Source organism: Drosophila subpulchrella, chromosome 2R, assembly GCF_014743375.2.
Source record: "Drosophila subpulchrella strain 33 F10 #4 breed RU33 chromosome 2R, RU_Dsub_v1.1 Primary Assembly, whole genome shotgun sequence".
In the NCBI taxonomy this organism is placed as follows: Eukaryota; Metazoa; Arthropoda; class Insecta; order Diptera; family Drosophilidae; genus Drosophila; species Drosophila subpulchrella.
Window position 1 is genome coordinate 6258124 of NC_050611.1, and position 27508 is coordinate 6285631.

Here is a 27508-nt window from a genome sequence, read left to right on the forward strand (position 1 = left end):
GGTTTTTTTTTCTTTCTCTGGAGTGTTTAGTGCAGCCAACATGTTGGGCTGTGAGTCCCACCCATCCGACGGATTATAATGCCGGAGTATAATCTCGAATGAAAGCGAATGTCTTGAATTCCGCAAATTAAGAGCACGCGGCCCAGGACTTTTTCTTGGGCTTTACTTTCTCGCTTTTCTGGCTTTCGCCTTTCGTTTTTTGCCTTTTGCTTTTTGTTTCTCGGTCTGCCGGGGAGCTCGTGTTATGGCACTTGATTCATGCTTAGCCGGGAATACTTGGCATAACTTTTGCTGTTGCCAGCGCTTATTTCATTTCACTTTGGAGCTCTGGCTCTGGCCGGGTCCGCCCACTCACGTCCTGTCCAGAACTGTGGCCATCTCGCATTACCGTAATGAAGAACAGCCCGTCCTGTCACTTGAGACGGATTCGGGATGCGTATCCACAAAACGGAGTCGCAGTTGGAGTCGGAGGATGCTGGCCATGTGTCGCAGGCCGTCACAATAGAAAGGTCATCTGGGAGTTTTCTGATGCCAAAAAAAGGGGTTCCCTTTCCAGCTCAAAGGATTTCAAGTCTATGACGAACAAATAATACTACATTTATATTATTAAAGTTAAGTAAAAACGAAAATGTTTATAAAAATGTGATTTAAATTGTTTATACATGTTTGAAATTTATTTTGTTTAAGTCTGCCACACAAAATTATTCCTAAACTTGGCATACTTGGGGTTATAAGTTCCACACTTCGAAAGAATTCATGAAAAACACCTCCTTACTTAACTCAATTAAAAATTCAACTTATTTCCCCAATCGAAATATCTGAAAGGTTATATGAAGAACCCGTTTGCACATTGTGTTCCAGAACCTATAAATTTATTTTTTGGCGAGCTAAAAATGTATTCAAAATGATATATAAATATAATTTTGAATCGCCTAATTGGTCTTAAAGTTTACTCAAAAAGTAAATTTATCCCAAAAAATAGTTTACTCACAGCGTTGTTAACTAAATAATTATTATTATTCATTTCCCTGGAATAATTGTAAAAATAAGGGAGAATCAAAAACAAATGTATTTACTTTAAATCTAGGAATTATTCAATGCCAACAGTACGTATGAGTGATAAATTTTAAAGCCAAACGCATTTTTCTGAAATCATTTATGTTGGCATGTCTTCAATGGCTTAATGCTCACCGTAAAGCTGGGTGAAAGTAGCACCTCTAAAATATCATACAGAACATCCCTTTTATCCCTTATGAACATATATTGCACAATGTAGCTTAGAGCTATGGCAAAGTCTTTGAATAAAGTAAATGTTGTTATGTAATTTAGTAATTCAGTTTCAAATGATTGGTTACTACAGCAAAGTAATTAAAACTCAAAGCTGTAATTAAGAGCCCACCACTTCTACCTAATTATAAGTTCCTAACACTTGCCTTTCGTTGCAAGTGCAGAAAAGGTCCTAGCTTTTAAGTGTTGAATATGAACTTGGGACTCGGTGTGTTAATAATTCATTCAACTCTTTGCAGAACTACACCAGCCATTTCGCCCCGCTCCGCCGCCACCTTCTATTCGAGCTACACATGTTGGGTAAATTCACATCGAATCATGTCCAGGTCTACCACCAGTACTCGCGTCCAGTGCCCGTGAAGAAACCCGTCAAGGTAAGTACTCGGGGATCTCAAGAGTCTTCGTTTCTTTGCCTATTCGTTTTCGTTTCGTTTTCTCGTCCTGTTTCCCTAAGCAAACACAATTAGCATGCATTAACAGAAAAACCCTTTCATTGGCATTCCTTGGAGAGCCTCATAATTGGGTGCAAGGTGAATGGGAAAATTCCGTTGTATTTATTTTGTTTTGAATTTTGTGCGTCCTGGTCCTGGCTTTCGTTTTTCATTTGTTTGTGCCGTTTTGTTTACACTTTAGCCGACGCACAAAGGCGGGGCTTTAATACAGAGAGGGGCTTACTTTTTTTTGTGAGCTTGGGTGCTTTATAGAAGATACATCCTGCATGACACGTGACAAATCCCCATGGAGAACCGACACAGCACCGGCACAAATATCCTTCTGCATGCCTGCACGCCAAAGACAAAGCGAGACCAGCGAGTCCATAAATAATTGATATTTCATAATTGTTTTTCTTAACCCTGCAGGCCAAGAAGCCTCACTCGCAGGCGGAAATCAATTGAAGCGGATACCACCCGTCGTCCACCCGTACCACCGTCCACAGTCCATCGTATCCACCATAAACCAGTACCAATAACTATATACCATCCGAGTCCTCTCACTCCTGTTTTCAGTTGTTTATGTGTGCGTGTCTGTGCGTCCACTGTGGACGATGTTGAAACAGAAGCGTTTGGCCAAGCAGAAACCCAAAGCGAAACCGGTAAGCAACACCATCGAACCTCCCGTGATCGAGAGCCTCTCCGAATACTATACCATATATATCTTCTCCCCCTTTAACGCCTATCTCTTCAGGTGCTTTTAATTTCGATCTATATAGTATATTTCACCCATCCAAAACCGATACGTTCCTCTGCTCTTTGCTCTGTAATTGCTATTTGACTGACTGCCAAACTGCTTTGTTGTGGAAAACTGAACTATCTCGCTCTACAATTACCTCCTGAGTTTTCACCCCCCCTTTCAATGGCCTTGTTGGAAGCTGTCTAGTGTAGTTTTGTAGCCAAACTATTGCGAGTTCTTGTTCGTAGTTTTCTTTTTGAACTATCTCGTAGTAATTAGTTGGCCCAACTTTTTGGCCATTTAAAGTATTATTGGAGATCTATTTTAAGTAACTAGTTTGCTTCTTCACCTAGACATTGGCTTTCTTAATTAGGCCTGTTCTTGTTTTCACTTTTGCCAACATTGTAAAAGTGAACTACTTAACATTTTATTTTTCGGTAATATTTTAACGAAATTTAAGTTTTAGGATTATGGAATGCTGCTTAAACATACATTCTATTTATTTTAGGCTAAGAGGTACTTAGATAACATAGTATGTATTTTAAACATGGCTTTTTATGCACCTAGTTCTGAAATGGTTGATGGGAATTCGATGGTTAAATATTAAATCTTACAATTCTGTAATTATAATTAAAAAATTAGAGAAGTTCCATAAATCATATAGCATTGTAGTCGTATGACTTAGTTGAAAGATATGAAAATTCCATTACGGAATACAATACATTTATAATTTTTCTCTTAGATTAACTTAGTTAAAAACGTTTATTAATTTATATTTTCCTTCTAAAATATTGGATCAAGAAACGTTGCGGGTATTATATTAATATACTACAGTATACAGTAAAATGCTCTTAAATTGGCAACCATAAAGTGAAGACCAGAACAGGTCTTTGATTAAGGGAAGTTCCAGTAACCGCCTGAAAGTATGCACCAAAGCAGGAACTTTAGATGATTGACACCTGTTTGAGAAAGAGTATCTTTTGAGTTTCTGGTCTCTTAGATTCTTGGTGTTGTTATCAACTATCTAACAATTTGACTGACAGCTGCTTATCAGTGGGCAAAATAGTTGGGGGACCAGCTGTTTGACTTATTCGCCGGCGAAACTTTAATTGTTTGAGTTGTGGCCATGGGGGGCCGCACTAAAGTGAAGGCTAAATGGAAAACTTTGAGAATCAACATAATTATGCTTTGCACATTTTTCCGCTTGCGATGGGCATTAAAATGCTTTTAAACTGCTAAAGTTTCCCTTTAAGTTTCCCGGACTTTATATACAGAAAGCCAACCCGTCGAGATCGCAGAGAACGCAATGCGTTACACTCTCCCAGGGGCTTATCGCTCTCGATTCTTGTTGTTGTGGCTTTGTCGATAATATTGCCCCTATATTTGTGCTGCTAATTGACACCGCTCGCCTTGGCCGAGTGGCAAAGCTCTCCGCGGCGATGGCTCAGTACTCGATGCGGCTCCATGCCAGCCAAGCGGGAATCGCTCGCTCCGAAAGCGACTACACCGCGAGAAAAGGGAACTTCTAAAATCATAGCAATATTTTTGTTGGCTCAAATCCCGTATGTTTTCGTGGTAAAAAATATTTAAAAGTTTATAACTATAAATTATTTTCAATTATTAACCTTAAAGTAAAAAATTTTCAACATTTGAACTATCATTTTCAAACACATTATCTGGCTGAAATTACCTTTTTTATTTTCAAAAGCTATTTCACTAAATGAAAGACCTTTAAAATTATTATCTATTATAAGTTTTATTTTTTTAATTATCTGAAAAATATCTCTTAATGTACTATAAAACAACCAACGAAAGAAAAACTACAAAATAATGAATTCCATATTCAACTTTTTTTTTTCAAACCAGCCAGACAGTAATATTGTGGTCAAAATAAGATTTCTGATGTTTAACTAAGTTTCAAGAGCAGATTTTCAATGAAAACCCCAATAAAGTTCAAAAGTGTTTTATAATAAATTCCTAAAACAAATAAAATTTATGAATTGAAATGATAATTTGATTATCAGACTTTTCATTCTGAATTTTTATAACCACGAAAACAACAGGTTTTCAAATTTTTTCACCGTGTACGCCTAGTAAGCGTAGTTCGCCGCGAGATTAGATAGTCGCGTGAGTAAGTTTGGAGCATGTGGACTAAAAACATCCCTTTTTTTTTAAACGAAAGAAAAACTATAAAATAATGAATTTTATATTCCTTTTTTTTTTTTTTCAAAAACAAGCCAGACAGTAATATTGTGGTCAAAATAATAGTTCTGATGTTTAACTAAGTTTCAAGAGCAGATTTTCAATGAAAACCCCAATAAAGTTCAAAAGTGTTTTATAATAAATTCCTAAAACAAATAAAATTTACGAATTGAAATGATAATTTGATTATCAGATCTTTAATTCTGAATTTTTAAAACCACGAAAACAACAGAATTTCAATTTTTTTCCACCGTGTACGCCTAGTAAGCGTAGTTCGCCGCGAGATTAGATAGTCGCGTGAGTAAGTTTGGAGCATGTGGACACCCCCAAACCCGCCGACCAAGTGCATCTGGAGCTGACCATGTACTTCGAGACCAACTGGGTGTTTGTGAGTAGACCAGCCCTGCATGAGTAATTGTAATTAATTGGCGATTGTACGACGGAGAAGTGCAGTTCGCTGGGTTTTGGGGTCTAACCGGTCTATTGGTGATTCGCCTGACATATCTGTGTTTGCTGTTTCGGTGGCTGTTGTTATTGTAGTTATGTCTCCGCCGTTCTGTTGCCGTTTTGTGTTAATCAGCAGCTGTCGACTGTGAAGCGGAGAGCGAATTCCCAACGAAATACAGTCGCCTTAGTGATGACAATTTAGCTTTAGGGGGAAAAATAACTGATCCATTATAATGTTTTTTTGTTGCTAATAAATCACATAATATGACTAATGTTTTAAATTATTTTCCGCTCTCTCTGCTATTAGGTTGCCTATTTTTTCATTAAATATTATTTCTCGGAAAAAATCCAATCAAAATCTAACGATTTGACAACTTATTTTCATAATTATTTAAACTTGGCAGATCGAAATGCAGACTTAAATTGGCCTCCAATAAATATATAAATATAAATAAATAAATTTATACTTATAGAAGATAGATCGGGATTCCATTTTATTATTTATCCCCAGTCTCAAATCCATTTTTGAATGGATTTTAAAGTAAACTTACTTACTATTAAATTCACTTCCTCCCAAAGCCAGTTATAGGGCAGCAATCGAGAGATCCCCTTTTATTATTTATACCCAGTCTCAAATCCCTTTTTGAATGGATTGCTGGCATTTCTGGTTCTGAGCCAGTGAGCAAACTTTTGAGGTGGACTCTACAAAAAGTCAATTTCGCACTTCTTTTGAGACTCAACCATGCAAAAGCGGGACTCGGCAAAATCGCTGAATGTCCCCCATTGCCACTTCAGACCCCCAATCCATCAGGACGATGAGGCGACGTCTTCTGGCGTTTTCGAGAACGAATGTGGCACTTCATCAGCCATGGCAACAGCCGCAAGACCGGCATCCAGCATCAGCATAAGCTCCTGCAGCATCGGCGGCGGCTTCTCCATCAATTTTCCACTTTGGGAACCCACAAGTCAGCACAGCAGGTGAAACACTGAAGGACCCACCCATAGCCCAACTCCCCTTTTGTTATTCGCCAGCTTGCATTATGCACGGGCGGATGAGGATGGGGCTGAGGCTGGGATGACGGGGCCTGATGTGCTGGGTATTAAGTGCTGTTTATGTTGCACAACTTTTATCGGTCTCGATAAGACAGGTGGCCCGGCAAATTGCATCCTGCGGCTGAACATTATCGACCTGCTGTGGTTTAATCCTAACTGCGAGTGCATCAATTTTTATGCTCGATTCCGGATGGCGAACTTAATTGGATAGCCGCAGGTTCTGGCTTTCAGTTCAGTGCCATTGCATATTTCCGGGCCGGCCATTGTTACCCCGATTTCCTGTGGGAGTTCGAAGTTCGAATAGCATATTGGCTAATTAGTTTAGCAATTTCCGCACAGTGGACCAAAGGGGTTAAGTGGGCCTCCCCCTCTTCAGCCCGCTCATTGAAAATCATGGATTGCAATGAAGTGTTAAACAAAATTTAATTAATTAAGTTGCCGCTGCAGAACTTGTATTGTGTTTACTTTTTTTATATTTCATTCAGTCGGTCCTCAATGGCTATTAGCCATGGCTCTGTTGGCCGTTTAATTAATTTGAAATATGCCACATTTCCTTCCACATCAACCGAACTGTGTTTTATGCCCACACAAAAGTTTTGTGGCTCTTGGGTTGCGCCGAAGGAGAAAGCTTTTATTTTAATAGATGCTGCATGAAACGGCCCCGAAGAGATGCCAACATGCATCCACATATAGTAGAACATGCCTGTACCGGCACATATATGGTTATGCTTTATATGCCCAAAGGTTCCGTTCGGCAGTACAGTAGATAAGCATAACATTCTTATTGTTTCGCCCACTTTTTGCGGCCGACGGCCCTCGGTTCTATTGGGGGCTAAAAGTTTAATTGGTTTTCCGCTCGCTCGGGGAAAATGTTCGGGCGTATCCGTGGGAACTCGTAGTTATAAGTTTTTAAACTTTGCCCGTCCATTTTTATTCCGTTCATGTTAACTTGCAGTTGATATGTCGCTTGGCAGTCAGAAGCACACATTTTAAACCATTTATTGCCATATTGCAAGGCATAAAGAACTACGTTTGGCTGCTGAATCTAATCCAACTTGGTCGTATTTTAAAGATAAATTTATACTTCATTATTAAAAAATCTTAGCTCCTGATATATCTTGAAAACAAATAACTCATTTACTTATCAATTAATTAGTTTAGCTCTTCATTATTGTGTAATGACGATTCATGACACTAAATGCCAGCTATGTTCGTCACATTTCATTCTTGCAGAACCATTTAAAATGTATAAACTAATTCATTAACACAGATTTTGGTTTTTAATTATTAAAACAATTTAAGAGTAAAATGTGGACGTGCTTTGTGGCCATTTTCTGGTCGTAGTCCTGTGTCTCCACTTCAGTACTGTGGAAAATATCATGAATTCCGTGTGGCTGAGAATGCGGTGAGTGTGGGTGTGTGGAATTATGCCCCACCTGTGCCCACCTGCAGTTGTCATTTACGAGTGTGGAAAGTGTGTTCCAACTACCTGTTCAGTGCTACCTGCAGATGCAACTGCCAACTCTTTGCCGCAACACCAGGCAGAGTACTTTGGCAAAGTCTGTGTTTCACTCTAAGCTGTGGTTTTGAAATGTTAACTACTCAAAAGATGTGTCGGGTGCACCGAAAAAAATTATAGGAAAATATACAGTTTTTTTATATTTATCTAACTTTCATATGCTTGAAAATATAGAAAACTATATCTAAGGAGTATGTCTTACTCACAATAATTTTAGCCGCTTTTCGTTTTTCACTCTGTTTTGATTTTAGCGTATTTTCGAGGAGAGAGAATATGAAAAGCCCAATTTTTTTTTTACAGTATTCAAGGTGTAAATTAGTCTGACATTTTTTGTATCTGTGTGGTTTAGCGGTTGGTAACTCAATTCTCCTAAAATGTTTAATTTGCAGGTCTTAAAAGTGAATCACTTGGCTGCATATTTTCAGGATGAGTAGTTGGAACCTTCCAGAGTAGATTGCAAATTTTTAATTAATACTAGTTAACATTACATCATAGAATGGGTATTTTAAAACTAGATTAACTCGGTAATATTTATAGAATTGGCCACCTTTTGTCAAAAATTAGTTTAAGCCAAAGCGGTCTGGTAGTAAGTCAACATAGTTTGCCCCCCAAAAAAAATTAAACGCCGAACGCATCGGAGAAGATCGATTTATTTTAAGTCTTAAAACTAATTTGAAAACATAATATTTTTCTTCTACTTTCAACTTTGCTTTGCACAACACGAACCCCACACACCGACACGCCAATCTTTGCGTAACTCAAAAACACCCAAAAAACGAAAATGTGTCCTTCGAATATTAAATTTGTCACCTTGATTTGGATTTGATTTCGTTCTGCGACACAATGAACAATCCTTATTATCCATTTAAATTATTGTGCTATGATCTGTTAATTAATCTCTTTTGTGTTTTTCACACTCTATTCTCCCACCCACCCACAAAACCACACACGAAACAACACACCCAAAAAAACAAATTAAAAACAAAACCACAATGAATAATTTACAAACCATGAATTGTTGTGGAATTTTCAATGCACCATTTCGTGTGTCTGTGTGTGTGCGTGCGTGTTCAAAATTGTGTTCGAAATTGCACAAATGATAAAATAATATATGCGAATATTGAAACATCAAAACAACGATTACCACGACCTTCAAACGACGACAATAAACAAATCTGCAATGTGTCTGTGACACGTAAACGCTAAAACAACATGACAATTGTAAAATGTAAATGTCAATACCCACGTACACCCACAAAACCGAAACCCAAACAAAATATACTTAAACAAAAACAAACGAAACCCTTAAAGATACCATGGGGACTGAAAAAAATCTGTTGGGGTCTGATAAATATAACCGTGCCCAGGGTAAGCAATCTACATACCACCTTAATTTAAATATCATTTAATTGTTTTCGTTGTACGTTCGCCCACAATTGCTGTTGTTGATTATGTTTTGAATATTTGTTATAAGCCTATTTGTTGCATTCCTAATTGCCTACTAATGTGCACCTAACCCATAAGCTAAGAAAAGGTATTTTAAATAAGCATTTGATTGGATTACTGAACCGGCAGCTTCATTCCACTGCGTTGCCAAAGGTAATTAATTAACTGAATTATATCAGGAAATCCATTTAGTGGATTGAGCTTACAGAGCAGACACTCGATAGTCGATGGATTGTGCTGGTAATTCGGCCATAATTAAATACCATTTGATTTGAACCATCATTTATTTAGAAAATCAATTAATTTAATTGCCAAGCAAATGAAACACCAAATGCCAAGAGCCTTGGACCAAATCCAAGTGACATATTTCGTAGATGGCCATTTGGCGGACCACAAAATGCCTTCTGCCAGCTGAAGTAATGTCCTTTGGCTGCGATTTTGATGGCTAAACTTTCCGTTTTTGGTTAATAAACTCGTTTTCACTCCATACTTTCGGGCGCCATGGGGAAATGTAGTTAAAAAGCTTTTAGATCTGTAAATAAGTCTAGGCAGATTCCCGCCAGCTGGGCTTATCTTATGTGGTAGGTGGTCCATCCACCCAGCTAGCTTCCATTTTCACTCCCAAACGGAGATGGGCTCTCGCAGATTGTCCATTTGTATACCCATATAGCCATGGTTGGCTCGGCAAAGCCGAAAGGTAGCTCACCTTTGCAGGTGCGTGTCAGTCGAGATTCACCTGTCGCCCGATTCGGTTGCGGATGCAAATTCTGTTGCAGCTGCTGCTCGCGAACCGCTTCGAATTCAATTAATTAGAGCACATTAGCGGAAAATAGCGTGCAAATAGCATGGTGGTCACGGACTCCCCCTCCCCCCTCGCCGCGCACAAATATCTGCGTCGGATTTCCAAGGACTTTTCCACCGTTCGGAGATATAGCAATACACCGGCCGTCGTTTCGGTCCGGGCCTCCACATCCGCCTTCATTGCGGCCGAGTCGGCAGCCCATTTGCCCACCTGTAGTGGCCCATCGCCGACCCCCCGAACCCCAGCCTCCACGCCCCGGGGCATTCGGCGTCGCCAGCGGATGCGGAAACGCTCCTCGGTCTCCTCGACGCTGTCCAAGGTGCTGATACTCAACGTACGCGACCTGCTAAAGACCCACGCCGGCGGGGAACCCCTCAAGGAGGTAGGGCATCCAAAACCGCTCTTAAATGAAGGTCACCCCTCCTCATTTGCTTACCCCTGGGAACCCCGCGAGCTGTTTGCCCTCTGTGGATCCATGTGAACCCGGCAAAGTTTGCCACTTTGGCTTTGTTTGCCGCGATAACACCAAAGTTGCAGTTAGCCAAAGTTTTGATTCGAAATTGGAATCAATTGTGGCAAAGCCAGAGGATTCAAGTCGGCATGAAAACGTGACTAAAGTTGCATAAACGATGACAGTAATATGGGGATTTATAGTGGCAATGAAGGCTCACAAAGAAGGAAACTTAAATAATATATAGAGCAGACCAAGTACAAGTGAAAGTGTATATATATTTGACTATAGAAACTATCTTAACTAAAGTAATACCTTCAAACCTATAAAATATACAAGAAACTAACACCTCAATTTAAAATAAAATACATTTTGTATATTTTTACAACCCTGTTTAGATAGCTGTTAGCCTTATTAAATATTTAAAGTGGGTTAGTTTAACAGCGTCAAATGTAAATATATAAATTACTAATGTAAAAAACCAATGACAACCCCCCACCCACATTGTAAATATTTCATTCTGTAATTGCATACTTTTATTTGTTATATTCGTTTGTTGTCAATTTACTAATTTATTTATTCCATATTTGTTTTCAATTTAGTACTGTTTACATAGTGATTGTATTGTGTCGTCGTGTTTATCCCCGAAATATGTAATGACTAAATAATTATTGTAAACTATTTGCAATTCTATTAGTTGACCTATGATTTACTGATTCAAGTGTATTTATTCAAACCTTCTTCAGTGAGGCTACTCAACCCGAACTAAACTCAACTTTTGTTTGAAAAATATTTATCTTACTTGTGTATTGCATACTTTGAGCACCCCCTAATCCTCGGTATCAGTCATTCTCTATGACTACTCTTTTGTTGATCTGTATACTTAACGAATCTTTTGTTTTCTTCAAGTTATTTTCCATTTGCTCCTCTAGCTGTATATTCAGTGTATAAAGTGTAACTATGAGCATTCAACATGGCGATATCTTTGCAATTGTTGAAATAATATTCTAACTGAATTCACTTCTGTTCAATTTAGCACCAGCCGCGTAGTTGGATCGAGACAAATTTCCAGAAGCGCGAGTGCATCAAATTCATACCATGCCCAAAGGACGATACAAAGTAAGTGGCAACTAATTTCATTTATTTGCATTTAAATTCATCTCATGAAAGGCGCCAGAAGGTTAAGGAGAGCAGAAGGCGAGGCGTCGGGGGCAATGGAATGGGGTCCAAGTCCAAGACGAAAGCTGTTGACCCAGTTTCGCATATCAAAAGCGCCTGCCGAGATGCAGTGAATCGCTTCTGGCCCAGTTCCAAGACCGTTGTGTATTTAGTTTCATTTTGGGCGTTAGCATTTATTGTTTATTATGACAGCCGCTGTCCCAAGAACCAGCAATTGAGATAAATGCGCCATAAACCCAGCCGCGGCCCAACTGATTCAGATTTAGATTCATATTTTGTTTCTGATTCTGATTCGGATACGGATTCACATGCTGGGTGAAAGTTTTCAGCACAATAGATTGCTGCAGTGGCTGTAGGACAGGCGATGGGTTTATGGCCCTCCTGACTTTACAAGACTCGAGCCCTGTTATCAGCACTTGGCTTGCCAAATATTTGCTGCCTCGTCTACACTTTTCCCCCGACCAGTTTTCACGGCAACCGGTAGCTGTCAGCCCCAAAAGCATCTCCATTAGTTGTCCGCAACGAGTTGACTTTCAGCAGTAGTTCTATAACTCAAACTTGGCTAATTAAAATAAACTCACCAAGATTGCTATCTTCATAATTCATACTTTGGCCCTTTCAAAAGTTTTGTTTCGCTTTTATTTTACTTGAATTTTTGGATTCAGTTCAAGGAAGAATTTTCAATTTCGATGAAAGTTACAAGTTACAGTTTTTGATTGACAAGTAAATAAGGTTTTGTAAGAAAGGGTGAGTCGGTTCAATTAAAATGTAATTTGAAAGCTAATTATATAAAGGGTGATCTTTTAGGACACATATATTCCCAAAGGAACTTTAAGTAAAGAAAGTTCAAGCTATGAAAGATTCACTTGATTTAAAAAGGCATTGAAATAAGCTTATCGCGGGTTTTTATGAAAGTTAAAATGGAAGAGCCTTAAAAAAAGTAACACACCTGTTGTAATCTTTTATATATTAAGTGAAAACCCCACTTTATATTTTATTAACAAACGAAATAAGTGAATAGTATTTTTGAAGCTCGGAGGCTTCATAATATAATATTGTTAGGTAGCAGATGGTGTTTAAAGTTGGTAAAGTTATTCCACTTTGGCATGTTTACCGCATATCACTCACGGCCCGTGGAATGAGCCACAGACACGTGTCGATTAATTTGATTATTTAATTCTATTCTAACCGATTTATTTGGCTAAAGTGAGAGTTTCGCGGGGAGGCTGTGTGCCGTGGGGATCTAATTGAAATGCATTATTTAGCGAACAATTTTAAGCACCTGACAAGAACATCAGCTGGAAGGCAAACACACAGTCGGTGGGTTCGGCTTGGGAATGGGTCTGGTTGGGTCGGGTCGGGTCAGACAGGTTATTGCCTCTCCGGTGCTGACTGCCATATTTTTTTTGGGGCCACAAAGCCAACACTACGAACACACGGGCGTAAATAACGCTTTATATCACACGTGGGCATGGCAAACAATGTGACAGGTTAAGGCGGATGCGTGTGTGTTTTTTCTGGGGGCGGGGCGGTCTGGCTCTTGTTTGCCGAATATCATTTACACCCACGCATCCTGACAGTCAGTCAACACACTCGATGGCCAGGAATATGTGGGCCAGAAGCCTCCTGCAGCGCCATGATGTCTTACAGCACAAAGATATACAAGGAAAATAGTGATTTACATGAAAATAATATATTAAGAAGAGTGAAGAACAATGGGAGATTTTTATTTTTTTCAATATGAACAGTGAAATACATACAACTAGCTTAATGCATAAAGATGTACCAGGAAAAAAGTGTTTTTATGGGAAAATAATTGAACATGAAATGAATAGAAGAACGGTAGAACTTTATATTTAAACCTATGAAATTTCAGCCTAAAAATAAATAATATTTTTTTTAGTTTTGATTACCATTTAAACCAATAAAATGTAAGTTGGATTAAATTGAGTTCACAATAAAAATGAAAAACTAAGGAGGGGAAGATACCCTATTAAACACTAACTTAAAGTGTCATAAAAGAATTCAAACCACAAAATTCTTTTAAAGGTAATAAAGCTTAAAGTTACTTAAAGTTTAAAGTCAGATACACAGACAAAAGAATTTTTATCCTAATAAAGTGGCTAAGTATTCCATTATCATTAAAGCCTGTGTACGTTTATATTGCATTAAAACATAGCCATAAGTAATTCATACAGCTTTATTCATTCGCTTAAATTGGCATCCTTGCAGATGCTGCTGTGGCCAGGCCCAGATCACACATCAGACTATTCCGGGCATCGAGAGTGGGTCGCCCGGAGACCCCTGGCTGCCCACGAAGCACACCCGCCCGCAGCCCACGGACGCCTACGGGACCATCGAGTTCCAGGGCGGCGCCCATCCCACAAAGGCCCAGGTTCGTAGAACTGCACGCCCATTTCGGGGCAATCTCTTTTAGTGCGGTCCTTAATAACTTTCGACCGTTTTTTCCAGTACGTTCGCCTGTCGTTCGACACGCGGCCCGAGCTGCTGGTGCAGCTATTCACCAAGGAATGGAATCTGGAATTGCCAAAACTTTTGATCACCGTGCAGGGCGGCAAGGCCAACTTTGATTTGCAGGCCAAGCTGAAAAAGGTGGGCAAAACTTTGTGCCAAGAACCCATCCCAAAATGCGAGGAAGGGTCGTGTGTCACACGCTAATTGAATGGCCGTGGCATCCTGAAACCGAAACTGATTTCTACTCTCGATTCGCAGGAGATACGCAAAGGACTGCTGAAGGCGGCCAAGACCACGGGAGCCTGGATATTCACCGGCGGCACAAACACCGGTGAGCATTCCGTTTCATTTAAGTTTTATGAGAGGACACTACCCGGTTTTATGTTTTTAAATAAGCACAAGGAAAAATGAGCAGGTCAGCCAAACAAATAAACAAACAGACGGGGGGAGGCCCAGGAAAACTTAAAGAGGAAAATGTAGGAGCACAGTGCGGATGAGCGACCCCAGTCGAAAATTAAATAAATAGAATCCCAAGCGGAAATCACTCAGCCAGTGATTGTACACACTTCAACTGCTTGCCAGTCAACATATTGCGCTACCCAGTGGCTCAATTGGGGTATACTGGTAACCCAAAAGCGGGGAAGGTATGGGTGCATCTCAGGGTCCCCAAAGTAAATTGGATTATCAAGCCAGGAAGGGTGGACACGAGTAAATTGGGGTAGCCAGAAAATTGCCTTTATATGTAGTTGCTGTTTTTTCGTTTTTAAGAACCCTACTTTAATGAAATCCATGGAAAAGTGATTCGTTATTAAATTTGCCATAAAAATGTAATTAAATGAGTGGCCATATTTGATGATGTGGCCATTTTCATAGAGCATTTCATTTGAGAAAAACGTTTTCACTTTTTCACAGCTTCACATTTTTCGCTTTTTTTATCCAGCATGGTAAGTGAAAAGGTATTTCGACTAGATTCTTTTATAATGCCCGACACAAAAAATGAAAAGTGAGTTCTTTTTCCAATTGGATAGAAGCGCATAGTCATAGTCGCATCGGGACCTGTATCCTGTATACTTTATTACATTTTTCATTCGACTGGCTTTCGTCCTTTTTTTTGTGTTGTGTCGTCTGGGTTTTGTGCTCGAGTTGTTATTAAATTTTAGACACGCCCCCACCGACTAAGTTATACAAAAAAAAAATCTGGAAGTGAGAAGGTCACGGGGGTGGCGATGAGACTATCGCTATCCTCGGTGGAGACAAACTTGTTTACGCACTTGCTCAACATGGCCATTGTTGGTGTACTTTCTCTGCCCCGAACAGGCGTGACCAAGCAAGTGGGCGACGCCCTGCTCCTGGAGGGTCAGCAGCGGACAGGACGAGTGGTCAGCATCGGCATCGCCCCCTGGGGCATCGTGGAGCGCAATCACGAGCTGCTGGGCCACAACCGCGAGGTGCCCTGCCACAGCATTAGTTCGCCCAGGTGAGTTTGCTTGGCGAGGAGGTTGATGCATATTTTATGGGCCCAATCAGGGCAACAAGTTAAATTGTGTCAGAGCCTGGTTTAAAAATGCATGGGTATTAGCTGTTGCAATTCCCACTGCAATTAAGGCAACTAACCTGTTGCAATCATGGCACCTGTTAACCTTTCTCCCCCTCCCCCGTTTCAGATCCAAGTTGGCCGTGCTGAACAATCGCCATGCCTACTTTCTCCTGGTGGACAATGGCACCCAGGCCAAGTACGGCGCCGAATTGATACTGAGGCGCAAGCTAGAGAAGTTCATATCCAACCTGAAGCTACACCCATGTAAGTCGGGGACAAAAGCCAGAATCTGACAGCTCGACAGCACAAAAGGCCAATCAGGCCACAGATTGAAGCTCCTTGTCATCGGAGGCCATTGAGAGCCATTTCTTTTCATGGCCAATGCCGCGGGCTAAGCTCCGAATGGCGGGGATTTTCAGACTGATGTGGCGAGCTGTCGTTGGTAGTTATTATTGCACTCGAAAAAATAGAAAATGAACTAACTAAAAAAAAGTAGAGCCCATACAGGATATTAAGATATAGTTTAGTATATACCGAATTCTTTTGCTAGCCTACTATCATACCATCATATATTGGTAAAAAGCTTGATTAAACCAGTTTCCTAAGACATTTTTAAAATTTACTTATACTTCTAGCAAAGAATCACTGGCTAAAAACAAACGGTATACCGAAAATTCGTTTCCTTTCTTATTGATAATTTCTTCGCTCAGACATTGAAATCATATTTTGGAAACTTTTACTCTAAGCCAAACTAGTTTGTTTTACTTTTATTACATTTTTTTTTAGATCTATACCGCTATACTATAATTTTTCTTTTAGTCAAAGTAGTATGCTAAATATTTTCCTCTCTCAAGTATATAGATATTATTTTATTAGAATGTTTGACTTATAAGCAACACACATACGTTAAATTTGCGTTGATTTGAAGAACGAGTTATGCATTTTCGAAGAGTGTACTGAACTGACACCAGGTGGAGGGTGACAATCGACCTGTTGAATCCCCAGTAGCGGCCTGCACCCCGTGAACCAGACTAATCCCCGTTCACCCGTTGCACACACCCCATGGATAGCCCCACTCAAATCTTTACCTCTTGTGCCATTCTCCCGTAGTCACACATTCCAGTACGCCCGTCGTCTGCCTGGTGATCGAGGGCGGCACCAACACGATACGTGCGGTGCTCGAGTACGTGACGGATTCGCCGCCGGTTCCGGTTGTCGTATGTGACGGATCCGGGCGTGCCGCCGACCTTCTGGCCTTCGTCCACAAGTGAGTAGCGGGTTGGGATACCCGGGGAGGTGCTTAGCTTTAAGATATATGCCGCACTTGGCCGAAATTAAAGCCATCAAGCCATCTTGATGAGAAACCGCAGTTTGTGTAAATTTAATTAAGAACATGTCGGCATGTCTTTTCACCCGACACGCGACATTTGGCAAATTATTTATATTTACCCAACGCAACCTTACACACAACAAGGGACTGGATAATGGGGGCCACCCTGCCAATCCTCTCAAGAACCTTTTTGTGTGCCACATTTAATTTTTGGCTGTTTAATTAGTCTGAATAATTGGGCTCCCTTTTTGGGGATCTAACAATGCTGACAACATTTATATGCAGATATGCCTCGGATGGCGAGGAGCAGACGGTTCTCGAGTCCATGCGAGACTATCTCATCGGGACCATACAGAAGACCTTCGAAGTGGGCCTGGACCAATCCGAGAAACTCTATCAGGAGCTGCTGCAGTGCACAAGGAACAAGAATCTGGTAAGATGGTGGGAAACTAAGCAAAAAGCTATTAAAGTGTGGGTCCTAGGTATATTTCATAGTGTTATTTATAGGAATGAGCCATCACCACTAATCTCATAATTAATTGCCATGTTAGATAGTTAAAGAAATGTCATCAAATGATTAGGAAAATAACATTAAGCTAATGGTTTTTCCTTGCCTCGAGTTTTTTGTGTGCAACATTTTAATTTTATTAAGAGTCTGAAGGGTGAGGAATTGAATGCGTTTCAAATAAAGTTGAGATGGGGGTGGGAAATACATTCAAAGGAGCATATCATTTTAATTTGAAAAAATCACAAAGTACTCACATTTAATAATATGTGGAAAATAAACATAAGCATGTTGATTTAGTTATACGCCAAAACCCTTCCCCTAAGGTCCCTCAATATTTACTTAATGTTTATTCCATAGTCCCCGCTTAGTTACACCTCGGGCAAGTGCTGAAAGGTGAACTTTCCCTGAAATTATTTATAGGTATGAGCCATTAATTAAAATCGCATGACCCAACGGGGCTTTGCTCGATTAAGTTGCCCCAAACATTGAAGCTGCAAATTGGCCCGAGTGTGAGGCCAACTTTTCAATCACTTGAGACTTTTACGCGCAGCGATTTACATTTTTAATTAATGCTCCTAGACCCGTTGAAATAATTAGGCTACAAAATTCAATTGAACGTGTAATGAATTTTAAATCACCGCGAGCAGAGGAGCAAAGGAACAGTTTCCTGTGAGTGCGAGTATTTGAGTATTTTTGTGGGCCGAATGCCGAAAGTGCTGGCATTTCGTCAATTCCGACGCAGCTGTTATTAGGATTTTAATTGGTTTTTGAATGAGCAAGACGAGGCGGCAGGATCTAGCATGTCCTTGCCGAGGGGCCAATGCCTAGGCAAACAAATTATGTGCGATGGGGGCTACATTAGGAGATACTTTGCGATTTATATGTATATCCATATATATATGATGCCTATATACCTAAATACACATTTTATTTCAATTTCTCCGCCAGATTACCGTCTTTCGCATACAGGAAAAGCCCGAGGGCGAGGCGCAGGAGCTGGATCAGACTATCTTAACGGCCCTCTTCAAGTCGCAGCATCTCAGTCCGCCGGAGCAATTGAGTCTTGCCTTGACGTGGAATCGGGTGGACATAGCGCGCAGCGAGATATTCGTCTACGGGCAGGAATGGCCCAATGGTGGGTGACCCCCAGGGGGATTTCCCCCCTTGCATTTGTTTAAATTACAATGATGTGATGTCTCTTCCCAGGCGCTTTGGACGAGGCCATGATGCAGGCCCTGGAGCACGATAGAATCGATTTTGTCAAATTGCTCTTGGAGAATGGCGTTTCGATGAAGAAGTTTCTAACAATACCGCGCCTCGAGGAGCTCTACAATACCAAACACGGGCCGGCCAACACGCTGGGGTGAGTACACTGGACCCAGGACCCAGGAACCTTCACTTCACTCTGACCACATCCCCACAAATATTTTGCTTTCGGCCTATGTAAATTTTGAACATTGTCCTTGTGCCCTCCCATTCCGCCCCATTCAGATACATCCTGCGCGATGTCCGACCGCACATACCCAAGGGCTACATTTACACGCTCCACGACATCGGCCTGGTGATCAATAAACTAATGGGCGGCGCATATCGGTGAGTGCAGTGCTATAGCTTTTCCAGCTGCTACTTTTTCCACAGCCGGAATTAAATGGGGGAGTGTTGCTCGGGAGGAGAGATTGATAAGCTGCTTTATGTTCTCTGTTCGCCACTCACAAATCCCTAAGAAAATAGCTCGGGAAACATCTTAAAATCTTTTTAATTACTTGATAAATTTAGCTACGTTTGCACAGTTTTATCATATCTTATATTCGCTTTTTCATTTATTTCCTAGGGATTTATTAATTTCAGTAGCAGTAGTAAATGTTAACAGACCTTTAGAAATATATAACGTTAAGCATAAGTAAACATATAAAAAATAAAGAAAACTGTTGGAGTCATTTTTAATATTTCAGTGGTTAAAATGTTATATATATTTTATTTTTTTAAACTACAAATTTTAAAAACTTTAGAAAATTAACTCCTTTTCTGCAAGATTTTTTATTTTTTTAAACTACAAATTTTAAAAACTTTAGAAAATTAACTCCTTTTCTGCAAGATTTAAAAATTGTTGAACTGTGCGATACCCCAAACAATTTAAAGTTTCTAATCTCATCCTCCTATTTCTATGTTAATAAAGCCATTTTAAAAATGAAAAGAAAATATATAAAATTAAAAAAACCGCGAAGAAACACCTCTGCAGCCAAAACTTTTGGTCCCTATTTCCCCAAAAAAGGGTAGCCAAACACCGCGATTCGCCTGACCCAATGGTGCAAAGTCATCCCCTAAGGTGTGCGGATTAAACTTGATGTTTGAAACATTTGTTCATGAAAGTGTAATAAGTTGGCACATCAAGTTAACAAGAACCAAAGCCCCTGTTTCCCGGCAGGCGGCGGTTGCTCCGCTTTGTCATGTTGATGCCGGTGATGCTGCAGATTGGAGCCGAGCAGGGCCAAAAGTCAAAGGCAGCTGGATGCCAAAGCACCCTTTAATTATGCAGCATTAATATTTTGCCAGCAAGGCGAAAACGCGGTGCCTGCTTAAATTCAGTTAACGCGGCTGCGGCGACCACAAAATGCTGTTTAATATCGCTGGTTGGGTCAGGACTGCCGACAGCCGACCCCTGGAAACGGTGTGTGGTTTCAATAAAAAACAGGTTGGTTAGGCAACTGACCGCTCTCTGGAATCACTCAATTTAATTAAAAACATGCAGAAAACTGTGGCCCTAACAAGTCAACTTGGCTAAATTGGGCAAGCTAGACATTTAAATCTTTCAATTTCAGTCGGGTTAGGGCTGCAAAAAATTTAATTAAAATTTTTAACAAGTAGGCGGAGATCCAAAGTCTTAATTTAATAAAAAAAATCAACACATTTGATTTTCAATATGTTTAAATTGAGCCCTTGGCTCATTTCTTAAATGTTTTTATTTTCAATAAGCCCACTTTGAACTGAAGTTGAACCCTTATTTACCGAGCTTATAGAATCCCTTTTTTATTTGAGCCATAAGCAAACAAATTTGACACTACTTGTCTTTTGTAGTTCTCCCTTCTGTTTGTTATTCTGTCCTGGTAGCGAACCCTATTTCCGTGATTTCTGGCCTTTGTGCTCCAATCAAAGGACCTGCCTTGGCCGAAAGTTATCTGACAAATGCCCATCTAGACGGCCAAAAGGCCATCTGGCCAATGAGCCGGCGTCACAACTGATGTGTTTATATTAAATTAGGGTTTTCAGATTCGGTCCTTGGCCTTTTCTCGGTCGGCTGGCTTACCTCTGGCCTGCTTTTTGGCTGTTGCTGCCTGTTTTCGATGTCTAGACTCTAGACATTTAAATGTGTCGTCAATGTCGAGACCAGGCCCAGAATGCTGTCAACTGGGGCGTAATTAAAAGCGTTAAAGTTTCTCGATTTGATTAGCATAAAATTCGAGTGGGCCGCCTTCGGTTCAGGGGGCAAGTCAATTGATTTCTCTTTATATTTGTCATAAATAATTTATGTACAATTTCGTTGATGTGCTGAATTTAATTGTGCGCTCGTAAAGAGCCGCCAGGTGCTTCCTTATTTAGGGCAGGCTAATAAATTTGTTCTGCTCAAGAGTCCAGGCCAAACCAAACCAAATTACATTTACATTTGGCGATGAAAATCTCTTAAGCCTTGAGCAAACAATGCGAGAAGAACTGAGAAAATACAATCGAAATGGAGCCGTTCTCATTGTTATTCAAGTCTCCCTGCAGCAGCGGATGTCCATCAGTCAGTGGGTAACATTTTCTGAAAAGCAGATACAATGCGAAATTACTGAGGCAAATCGTCGAGAGCATTAGATTGCCGCCGCCGGTCAAAAATGGAATGGATAAAAAAAAGCCAACCCAATCCCAACTAGATTTCCGCCCTCTGCCTCCCCACAGATCCTATTACACGCGCCGCAAGTTCCGGCCCATCTACGCCAAGGTTATGAACAGCTATGCAAACGCCTGCCGCAAGTCCTCCACCTACCAGTACCAGCGGTATGCCGGGGCCAATTCGCTGAGCCTGGTCACCGGCCTGCTGCCCTTCACCTCGGAAATGGCCCTCTTCGAGTTCCCCTTCAACGAGCTGCTGGTGAGTCGGTTTCAGCGCATCACTCATCCGCCCTGTTGCACATCGAGATTGTTGACGCCTTTCAGATTTGGGCCGTGCTGACCAAGCGGCAGCAGATGGCGCTGCTGATGTGGACCCACGGGGAGGAGGCGCTGGCCAAGTCACTCGTGTCCTGCAAACTGTACAAGGCCATGGCCCACGAGGCGGCCGAGGACGACCTGGACACGGAAATCTACGAGGAGCTGCGCTCCTACGCCAAAGAGTTCGAGAGCAAGGGTTAGTTTTAATAATAACATTTGATTTTTGATTCTCGGTTCATAAACTGAACAGTACTCATAGGGGGTGACACACAAATCACTAGGGTTTCGAAATCACCTTAAAATGTTATTTAAGGTGTCTTTAAGTATGCAGTGAATGAAGAACAGTCGTCTTTCTGAATGAATTCATTGTACATCTGAGCTTAAAATATAATGTTGCATACCTTTAGACACCTTTAGTGATTTCAGAACTAATGTGATTTGTGTGGCCTTCCCGATAATATAGATTATGTGATTAAATGTATTTCCTTTCCTCTTCAAGGCAACAAGTTGCTGGACTTTAGCTACCGACAGGATGCGGAGAAGGCGCAAAGGCTGCTCACCTGTGAGCTGCACTCCTGGTCAAATCAGAGTTGCCTTTCGCTGGCCGTGGCGGCCAACCATCGTGCCCTGCTAGCCCATCCCTGCAGCCAGGTGATCCTGGCGGATCTCTGGATGGGGGGTCTGCGTACCCGCAAGAATACCAACTTTAAGGTAGGTTTTTAGGAAGTCTAGGTCTCATTTGCCTTTTCTACAGGCGAATTGATGATGTTTCCAGGTCATCTTGGGCCTGGCGATGCCCTTCTACATCAGGCAGCTGGACTTCAAGTCCAAGGAGGAGCTGCAGCAGATGCCGCAGACCGAGGAAGAGCATCTAGAGAACCAGAATCTGGACAATGACGACTCGGATCGTTCGCAGCCGGATGCCGAGGTATTTGGCCTAATGCTTTGGTTAACCAAAAGTTATTTCGTTCATTTCTTACTAACTTTCCATTTGATTTGGTTTCGTTGTCTGTATGTGCCAGTCCTAAATGTGTGCCTTATACGTTTTCAGCGTCACGGTTCAGTTATTAACTTTATTCTACTAATCTGACATCTAACGTTTATCATTAACCACTTAACGATTTATCGCTATGCTGTTCATCAATCCTAAATCCAAATCTGTCTGTTTATAGAGCGCCCTTTTAAAAGCCAAAAGATCCATTTCCTTGAGATATAGGATGGGCGCGGGTGCTAATAATCGCGAAAAGGTAGTAACAACCAATCAGATCTAAGCCAAATACATGACTTCCTGTTACTTTGGTGTTCAAGTCGTCTATATCTACATATATGCATACACACACCTATATGTTCTCTTTGCTGTCTCTGCTCTGTTTCTGACTCTATAACTATATCTGTATCTGTGTCTCTATCTGGTTGCCAGATCACACAACTGTATGTACTTTATTGTGTTTGTTTACTATCGGAACAGAACTAACTATCTTCCACTCTTTATTTGTTATGTAACTATTTGTGCTTTAGTCTGTATCGTTATTTGGTATACACGTACTATCGAATTTGGACATACATATATGTTAAATCAATTACTTGAACTGTCAGCTCTAGTTAGGTCACTATAATCCTTTTGGCAGTGCTCTAAAATTGTATAACAATTGTTACTAAGGTTTATTTCGGAACCAAAACTATATTGTACATTAAATCCCTTTTAAAGTACTTAGAAAATTAACGAAAGGGAAAATCAATAGGGCTTCACGGTACACTTTTTCTGCTTTATTTATTTTTGGTATATACGAGTTTACATAGTTTCCAAAATTGGCTTATTGAAAAGTTTTAATTTTCCTTGATTTCAATAGGGTATTATATTGTTTTCTGTTTTTTAGAACTAAAACTATATTGTACATTAAATCCCTTTTAAAGTACTTAGAAAATTAACGAAAGGGAAAATCAATAGGGCTTCACGGTACACTTTTCTGGTTTATTTATTTTTGGTATATATGAGTTTACATAGTTCCCAAAATTGGCTTATTGAAAAGTTTAAATTTTCATTGATTACAATGGGGTATTATGTTGTTTTATGTTTTTTGGAACCAAAACTATATTGTACATTTAATCCTTTTTAAAGTACTTAGAAAATTAACGAAGGGGAAAATCAATAGTGCCTTTCGGTTCACTTTTTCTGCTCCATTTATTTTTGGTATATACGAATTTACATAGTTTTCAAAATTGCTTATTGAAAAGTTTTTAATTTTCATTGATTGTCAAGGGGTATTATATTATTTTTAGAAAAGTCTAACCAAACGGCAGCGCGAAAACGTGTTGTATCCCAACATATTCAAGTCTCTTTAAAGTGGGCCATATACGAGTTGGGGACTCATTTGAAAATCATTACATCTCGCTCAGCTCTTAATGTAACGTTTTTCTCCACTAACTATCATTTGAATGTGTATTTTCCAAAGTGCAAGCTAATACCAGTTGAAAACAGTTCGCCCTCCTTTAAGAGTGTCTCGAACTCAACAGATGTAAGTGACCGAATATTGCCCGCCCCTCGTTACATTCGAGTAGCTTTTGCCTCTAATGCTTTCCATAAAATTTTAAAGTCCTCCTTGGTTCGAATTGAGTGCGAATTTCCATTAGCAGTGTAATGAAATCCATTGGCTTAAAGTTAAATTAAGTAATAATCTCGGCACAAACTCATTACCAGTCATCCAACCACTCTGTGAAGCCAGCAGAACCGCATCAAATGCCACAATTCCAGGAGGTCTATGTCAAACTGCCAACTGAAAGACTCGAGAGGAAGCTCGGCACTTGTGCAAATATTGTTTTTCAGTTACACGGGCACTGCTCCATCACCACCACTTTCACCCACTTTCCAATCAGAAGGGCTAATCCCTTAATCACCCAATCAAATTTAAGTCCATTAAGTGCAAATGTGGGGTCTGGCGGGCACTTTAAGTATTTAATAGTAGTTTGTTTGCCCCAGTGTATATATCTGTGCTATGCTATGTATGTGTGAACAAGTTATTGGCCAAAATTTTCAATACTTTCAACTTCAAACACTTCTTGTAACCACAAATCATCTCGATAATCTGTACCTAAACACACAAACTTCTACACTTCTTCATCTGAACTCAAGTACAAGTATTTCGTCCAAAGATCACTGCTAAAATAGATTAGAAAGTAAAAATAAAGAGTGATTTCCCTATCTGATAAATGCGAAAAATGTGCGTGAACCGTTGCAGGCTCTATTGGCGGATACTTACTCAGTGCGCGATACAAAAGTACACGAAAATGGCAAAGTGAGTAATTCCACGAAACAAAAATAAAACAACCAATCCACAACATAAACCGCCTTTCATACACCACCTACTCGTATTTTTTTTATCGAAACCTTTGAAACCTTCGACTCAGAATGCGATAAGACTGCCATTTTTCTCAGCCATTACATTTTGTATTCTTAAAATGACAGCACAGAGCTGAAAACAAGAAATGCCGTTTCCCTTGTTTATTTTCATATCCTATTTTTTTTTCTTTTTGTACAAGTAGTTCGATTCGTAGGTTAACACAACGAACCATAAGAACCCCCTACATATGACAAAATGGTATCACCCAGTCAGCACATCAGCTATACTTACTCAATCACCCATCTATATAGGGATGGATAATTTTGCATTTGAAATCCCCACACGCCGTTCTAATGTCCCAGTACTTGTATCGTATCAATTTACAGGTTAATCTCACTGCTGGAGCGGAGGAACCGCCCTCCAAAGTTAGTTGAACCCGGATATAATTTTTTTTCCCTCAAGATCTTTTGATTTTGATTTCAATGGCATTTCTGTAACTGGCTTTAGTAGTTTGCTTCATTTTATTCCTCTTGGAATGCGCATTTCGTAGCTTCATTTGCCCAAAACAATTATACGTAGCCAATGTTCAAAGTCGAAACCAATCCTTTTATTAAATCCTCTTTGATTTTCCTCAGTAGTACAGTATCTCTATGCTACTTTTTGTAAGCACATTTCGGATACCCCGCGGCTAAGCCATTTTGTTTTGCATAATGCTTAAATTAATTAACTTGTTCTGCATGTTGTGTCTGAAAACTAAACACGCGTATAAATAGCTAGAGAAAATCGAGCCTAAAACACTAGCAAATTAATTAGAAAGCAAACCAAATCACATTTGACATGCTGATTCGATGGGGCGTATACGCAATTTCCAATTCCCCAATGTACCATAAATCCCCACGTGGCTCTCTTTGAATGTTCACTGCACATTGATGATTTAATTAAGGCCGAAAACTATCGAACGCTTCTCCGCAATCCCTTACAGTCCTTGCTGGCCCATTAATATCGTCCGTATATGTATCTACGCAGGTCTCGCTCACCGACTCGGATCCCGCCCAGTTCAGGGAGTTCTTCAATCTCTCCGAGTACAATGAGGTGAAGCAGCACCAGCCGCTGCGCCTGAAGAAGAAGTTCTACGAGTTCTACACGGCGCCCATAACCAAGTTCTGGGCCGATTCGGTAAGTGGCGGAAATTACTATCGAGCTGGCTAGGGGTAGTACGATTCATTTCCGACGCTAGTGCACTGGGGAAAAAAAGTGTGCATTCTGAACATTTTTTTAATATTTCTGAAGAATATCTGTTGGTATAGAATAGCAGAAATAATTATTATTAAAAGTGAATAACAGTGAATATAATAAGTGTGAATACTAGTGAATAACATTATACCACAAAGGAGCCGATGGTCTTAGCTGCTATGACTCTAAGTCCCACCGTTGGCTCTTAGTTTAACACTAATTGTTTTTAGATTAATAAATAATACCATAAATAGTTTTTCAAATAGTAATAGATTATAAATTTTCGAAAAAAAAAATAGTTTTGGGTTCAGATGAATAAAATGTTTGAAAAGATTATTACTCCTAGATTATAAATTTGGGATTTTAAAGATATACAGAATGTGAAGATATATATTTTTGAAGCCTACATTAAGAAATAATTTCTTTTAAAATTCAAGTTATTTTTTCGTGTTTATAAACCTGGCTATGAGGTTTTTAATTATTTTTGTGGTCTTCTTTTCAGATTGCCTACATGTTCTTCCTCATAATGTTCTCCTTCACTGTGCTGGTGAAGATGGAGCAGATGCCGCGGTGGCAGGAATGGTACTCAATAGCATATATCACAACGCTGGGCTTCGAAAAGATACGCGAAATAATATCCTCCGAGCCGGTGGCCATTACGTAAGTAGACCCCTATCCCCGCGCACCTCAATCATCGGCGTTTAATTGCATCTGGCGATGAGTGCAAATGAAGCTGGGTGGATTTCACAGTTGTGCGCACTTCCATTACTTTTTGTCTTCAATATGTGCCTCTTACGCTTGAATTAACGCGTCTTCGATGGGCCCCATTAATTCGGATGCGGATGCGGATGCGGATGCGGAATCGGAATCGGCGAACAGGCATAAATTCTCGGTGTGGGCGTGGAATATGTGGAATCCGTGCGACGGCGCCGCCATAATACTCTTCGTCATCGGTCTGGCATTTCGGTTCCGGGAGACCACCATGGACATTGGACGGGTCATCTATTGTGTGGACAGCATCTACTGGTACCTGCGCATCCTGAACATCCTGGGCGTGAATAAATATCTGGGTAAGTTGTTATGTTCATAAGTCAAGGACTCCAGAAACAGAAAGTTTGTTTTTAAATCCATTAAGAAGACCAAAGATAGTACAGCTTTTAATTTATTTTTATACCCGTTACTCGTAGAGTAAAAGGGTATACTAGATTCGTCGGAAAGTATGTAACAGGCAGAAGGAAGCGTTTCCGACCCCATAAAGTATATATATTCTTGATCAGGATCACTAGCCGAGTCGATCTAGCCATGTCCGTCTGTCCGTCTGTCCGTCTGTCCGTCTGTCCGTC

General features: G+C 40.3%; 1 protein-coding gene across 29 annotated transcripts in view; it reads left to right on the top strand.

Annotated features, from left to right (window-relative positions):
• LOC119551717 (transient receptor potential cation channel trpm) overlaps positions 1–27508 on the top strand; it is a 53534-nt gene that overhangs the window by 16368 nt on the left and 9658 nt on the right. For 5 of the 29 annotated variants that reach the window (XM_037861204.1, XM_037861203.1, XM_037861205.1 and 2 more), the window contains exons 3-25: positions 1527–1661; positions 11414–11496; positions 13789–13951; positions 14029–14169; positions 14290–14362; positions 15349–15508; positions 15696–15832; positions 16204–16230; positions 16679–16835; positions 17184–17331; positions 18355–18541; positions 18613–18769; positions 18898–18999; positions 21343–21535; positions 21601–21790; positions 22094–22305; positions 22370–22522; positions 24048–24110; positions 24831–24887; positions 25319–25357; positions 25959–26108; positions 26668–26825; positions 27045–27235. In XM_037861204.1, coding sequence (XP_037717132.1) covers positions 1581–1661; positions 11414–11496; positions 13789–13951; positions 14029–14169; positions 14290–14362; positions 15349–15508; positions 15696–15832; positions 16204–16230; positions 16679–16835; positions 17184–17331; positions 18355–18541; positions 18613–18769; positions 18898–18999; positions 21343–21535; positions 21601–21790; positions 22094–22305; positions 22370–22522; positions 24048–24110; positions 24831–24887; positions 25319–25357; positions 25959–26108; positions 26668–26825; positions 27045–27235 — 3022 coding nt within the window. In that variant the 5' untranslated portion in view covers positions 1527–1580. Of the gene's footprint in view, positions 1–1523; positions 1662–2147; positions 2381–4803; positions 5048–8226; positions 9047–9072; positions 10309–11413; positions 11497–13788; positions 13952–14028; positions 14170–14289; positions 14363–15348; positions 15509–15695; positions 15833–16203; positions 16231–16678; positions 16836–17183; positions 17332–18354; positions 18542–18612; positions 18770–18897; positions 19000–21342; positions 21536–21600; positions 21791–22093; positions 22306–22369; positions 22523–24047; positions 24111–24830; positions 24888–25318; positions 25358–25958; positions 26109–26667; positions 26826–27044; positions 27236–27508 lie in introns of those variants that run through there. The other 24 variants (XM_037861217.1, XM_037861220.1, XM_037861201.1 and 21 more) reach the window with 23 other exon arrangements.